This window comes from Lottia gigantea (genome assembly GCF_000327385.1).
Source record: "Lottia gigantea unplaced genomic scaffold LOTGIsca_71, whole genome shotgun sequence".
Classification (NCBI taxonomy): domain Eukaryota; kingdom Metazoa; phylum Mollusca; class Gastropoda; family Lottiidae; genus Lottia; species Lottia gigantea.
The window spans coordinates 851,424-856,874 of NW_008710397.1; the positions used below are offsets into that span (position 1 = coordinate 851,424).

Below are 5,451 nucleotides of genomic sequence, written 5' to 3' on the forward strand. Positions count from 1 at the left end.
GTTAAATACAGGTTATATCAAGTGAAATACAGGTTTTATCAAGTGAAATACAGCTTATATCAAGTGAAATACAGGTTTTATCAAGTGAAATACAGCTTATATCAAGTGAAATACAGGTTTTATCAAGTGAAATACAGGTTATATCAAGTGAAATACAGCTTTTATCAAGTGAAATACAGCTTTTATCAAGTGAAAATGATTTTTTTTATATTAATTAGAGATGAAGTGGGGGTAAAATCTGGGGCACAAATGATTTCCCTAGCCATGCACCCCTCTGTAAGCAAATGTCTCTGAAAATTGACAACAAAACATATAAAAAATAAAATCTTTAGATATGAACACCATGGAATGTACACTGATATAAGAAAAACCCTTAAACATCTAGAAATACCTTATATTCAAAATCCTTCTAACCAATAAGTAAAACCAAGGGAGTTTCAATGCATAAAAAGATTTTACCTTATTTCAAACATCCCAGCTTTTGGTTGTACTGTAAATGAATACAGAAATGCTTTTCTAACCTCTGTATGTGTAAGGGAAAATTTCCTGTTTGAAGAAATTCTAGCTCTTAGATTGGACATAAAATTCAAAGTGTCAAACGTAGTGAACAAGTGTATATATTCATCAGTTGGACCAGGTGCAATGACTAAAGATTAGAATCACTATATAAGACGATACCATACTACCACAGATATCTCACTACACTACACATACAAAGGTTAGAAAGTCTCTGTTTAGTGAAATATTATGATCTATGATATGCTTGCATGAGAAATGGTTTTGTTTTGAAAAATCTGAAAGTCCCATGATAGCAATTTATCAAGCAAGGTTTTAACAGATGTCATCCAGCCAGAGTCTGCGTTTTTAGCAAAAAAAGGGGTCAAGAATTTAATTACTCCTGAGGAGTTCAACTAGAATGAAACGAGTTCAGTCGTACACACCTAGCCATGAACCTGTTTTTATAATTAGGTAAGATTTTACTTAAATTTGAACAAGCTATTACAGGTGCATATCTGATTAAAAGCAAAACAAATGTACCAATTTATTTCGCAGTAGCTCAGTGAATTAGGGTTCAATCACGGCATAGGTCGAGATAATACCTTGAGATTTTTCAACTCAGTTTCCCCCTGTCAGTGATGTAGATAAGAGGGGCTGACATGGCAAAAGCGTCTAATCGTTCGGACGGGACAATAAACCAAGGCCCTTTTGAGGCAAAATTTCCTTCATTGCATCCTGCATGGCATTGCCTGTCTTCATTAGCCTACATCGTTCAGAAAAGTAGGATGTAAAACTCCATTCATTTCATTGTTTTTATTCCTTAGGACACAATGTTCCTGGTATTAAACGTCAAATTTTACCGTTTCTTGATGTGAGGGGAATTATGAATTTGAGTAAAATTCCCTGGAGCCAGATCATGTGTGTTCTAGATTTCAATTTCCCAAATTGAATCCACAGTAATAAGATCTGATTAAACAAAATGAGCTTGGTACATCCTATTTTTTCTGCACCTGAATTGGCTAATAAAGGACACTATGCAGTATTCAATGAGGAAAATTTTGCCACTTGTTATTATATGTAATTACTATTAAGTAGAAAAAAAGGGTTATAATAACTTTCCAAAGAGTTGCATAATATAAATAATAGCTAGTTTTTCTCACTCTGGCTGGACAACATCTGCCAAAATCAACTTTAAATGGGTTGAACCCTGATTTTTGAATGTCTAAGAGGCATTGCACTGAGTGATAAATCTACCTTGATGAAAAAAATGGACGAAATTAAGATGAAATCTAAACCTTTTCTGTCAGAAGTTTTTCCACATCCTCTTCTTGTGGTTTTGACGTTGATTTCACCTGATCCAATTGATGCTGGGCTTTCATTTCTCTTCGCTTGACTTCAGTATAACTACTGGAACCAAACAGCACGATGGCATTACTCAGCCACCATAAAGATGGTTTGATATCCTGGTCCTTTATACAGGCAATAACAGTCTGAGCACAAGCTTTAGCTGTTCCCGATATATTATGCGTTAGAGGTGATGTGAATTGAATTTGAAGTCCCGTGGCGTATCCGATGGCGAACCCACAGATACCAGCAGCAAACATGATCAACCAAAAGTAAGAATTAAAAAGTTTGGGAAAGGAGATAATTGTTCCCACTTCTCCAAAAACAACAATCAAAGGAATGAATAAAAATGAAGCATTGAGATTATTGTACAACGATAATCTCCAAACGTTGTTATCTACTACAGGCAACACTTTCTTGGTGAAAATAGAATTAAGTGCCACGAAAGCACTGGCCATCACACCAAATATTACACCAACAACTGATAGAGATCCTGTAAAAATATAAATCATGGAAAATTATTCAGCTCAGTATCATTAGAGGACAAGATATTGAAAAGAAATGGACATTGATAAGGCTCTTGGTGGGGTTAATGAAAATGAGAAAGTTCAGCCCAGATAGTTATAGACCTTCTTCACATGTCGGCCATATTGAAACAAGAATGAGGCTCATAATTCCATATTTTCAGTTGAATTTTGCCTTCACAAATTTCTGAGAAAAGGCAGTTTTAAACCCCTTTTCTCACTGTTGATTAGGTGTTTAGTGATCTTACATAGCCTATTCCTTCATATGACGTAGCCATCTTATCAATGGATGACATAATTTGCGTTAAAAGTGTCTCAAAAACGAGACATGAATATTTGTCATATACAACTGTGGTCTCGCTAAGTATGATATTCGAAATGATTTCCTTGGCATAATTCAAAATATATAAGAGTCAAAACTACAAGTTATTGTTAAAAAGAAAAGCAAAGGAAATTTGACCTTTGGTGGATAAGGTTATGAATTATGCATAAGTCTGTTTCAAGCATTAAACTAGCAGCGGTGTTACTTGAAGATCTTCAAATTAACCAAATACATACCCGTAGTGCCCTCTTGGTTAACACCCAGAGAAAAACCAGCAATGATGATAAAACAACAGGCAATAGCTTTTCCTGATGTAGATTGTCCTAATATCAAATAGGTAAACACCTAAAATAAAACATAATTTTAAACAACTTATGTTTTGATATCATTAGTATTGATAATGACACAACTCTTTTTTTTTTGAAGATTCCAAATTTACAACAGCTTCACAATGTCAAGCTATTATGATCTTCATACTTATACCTTGACTGCAACAGTCACCTTTCTTGTATCATGGAAGTTTGTAAATGAAGCAATCTGATTGGATTGTAGGCTAGTGAAAAGAACCAATCAGATGCCTCGACAGTCTGTGAACACAAAGCCATAATGTTAACAAATACAAAAACTTCCTGAAATTTCTTTATATCAGTTCATTGATTTTCCAGGATTTTTAAACCCCATTGTCACCTGGATAAATTGGAATGAAGGATGATGACACATCAGCAAACTTGCAAATTTCGACCAATATAAGACCCGACATATGCCATTCCAACACTCTAGCCAACTGGGCTACAGCCAGTCCTCACTCGTTTTAATTGAACCTCAATCATACTTACCACATTAAAGACAGTTGTTAAAGATCTTCCAACAAAATAAAATGCCACTCCAACATACTTTAAACATAAGTTGTTGAACGATATCATACATACAAATACAACAGACAGTGGTAATACCTGGAAATACAAATACAATAGACAGTGGTAATACCTGGAAATACAAATACAACAGACAGTGGTAATACCTGGAAATACAAATACAACAGACAGTGGTAATACCTGGAAATACAAATACAATAGACAGTGGTAATACCTGGAAATATAAATACAACAGACAGTGGTAATACCTGGAAATACAAACAAAACAGACATAGGTAATACCTGGAAATATAAACAAAACAGACAGTGGTAATACCTGGAAATACAAATACAACAGACAGTGGTAATACCTGGAAATATAAATACAATAGACAGTGGTAATACCTGGAAATACAAATACAATAGACAGTGGTAATACCTGGAAATACAAATACAATAGACAGTGGTAATACCTGGAAATATAAATACAACAGACAGTGGTAATACCTGGAAATACAAATACAATAGACAGTGGTAATACCTGGAAATACAAATACAATAGACAGTGGTAATACCTGGAAATATAAATACAACAGACAGTGGTAATACCTGTAAACACAAATACAACAGACAGTGGTAATACCTGGAAATACAAATACAATAGACAGTGGTAATACATGGAAATATAAATACAACAGACAGTGGTAATACCTGGAAATACAAATACAAAAGACAGTGGTAATACCTGGAAATACAAATACAACAGTGGACAGACAGTGGATATACAAATACAATAGACAGTGGATATACAAATATAATAGACAGTGTAATATAAAAAATGTGTCCCTTTTGTGATTGCACAAAAAATTAAAAAAACATATGAGGAGCCTACTTACTGCTTTACATATTTCAAAATTCACTTGAAACGGTGGGACTTTGACTATATTGGGTATGACTTTTCCTAATGCACTGAAGAAGGCTATAAAAACCACACTTAAAGCACACTGGAACCATGTCACAAAGAAAGGTGCCTCCAACTGAAAAAAAAAACAAAGGCATAGAGAGTGAATTGAGAAAGATTGGCAAAATAGCAGTGTGATTTGACAATTTCATAAGCTAACTGTTTGCCAAAGCCATCATGCAGACCTATTTAGCAAATCTGTCCAAAATGGTATCAATGTACTAATATATAATGGCTATACAAAAATCAAATCAAATTTTGCAAAAGATTGCACTAATTACAATAGCAACACCATGCTGTGTACAATGGAATTTTTTCAGCCTAGACTTTCCGAATTTCCACAAGTTTTGGTATCTTTAACAAGCACAGTCTGTAGGTAGGTGACAGACTAGCCCAGACCTTTTTACTAAATCTAAAAAAACAGTCTCAAAAATCCTATCCAGTGACACAATGAACAAGTTCAACGATGGCCATTGAATGCATACCAATATATTAGTATTTAAAGGGATAGATGCAGAATTTTAGGGGGTTGATTTGAGTCTTGAATATATGTAAATAGTCTTAAGAAGTATTAGATATGTTCAAAAATGGCATAATTCCTAAAAATACTTCAAACTAGTAATTTTACTCGCTATTTCTATATAGGTCCTTTCTATAAGCTTTTATCACAGAGTATGTTGTCATTTTAACGCAGATAATTCTGGATAAACATGGATTTGAAGGCTCAAATTTTGACATTGAGTAGTGAACACTATTAATGGTTAGCTCAGCAAAAAAGATTCCTATTTCTGAGAGCATGATTGGGATATAGAAATGGAGCACCTGTCCCTCTAAGTAGAAAATCAAGAAAAGGTTCTGTTTTTTTTAACTTTAAGTAGAAAAACGTACCTTTAAATCTGGACTACTCAATAAATACTTGTTTAGAAACACCATAGATATAGAAATAAT

General features: G+C 33.9%; 1 protein-coding gene across 1 annotated transcript; it reads right to left on the reverse strand.

Annotated features, from left to right (window-relative positions):
• Nucleotides 1-1,787: 1,787 nt before the first annotated feature.
• On the reverse strand, nt 1,788-5,451 carry LOTGIDRAFT_130787 (hypothetical protein; the record flags this gene model as incomplete). The annotated part of the gene is made up of 5 exons (XM_009065872.1): nt 1,788-2,335; nt 2,925-3,033; nt 3,525-3,641; nt 4,439-4,573; nt 5,392-5,451. Coding segments are annotated over 5 exons (969 nt in total), but the record flags the coding sequence as incomplete, so codon positions are not given.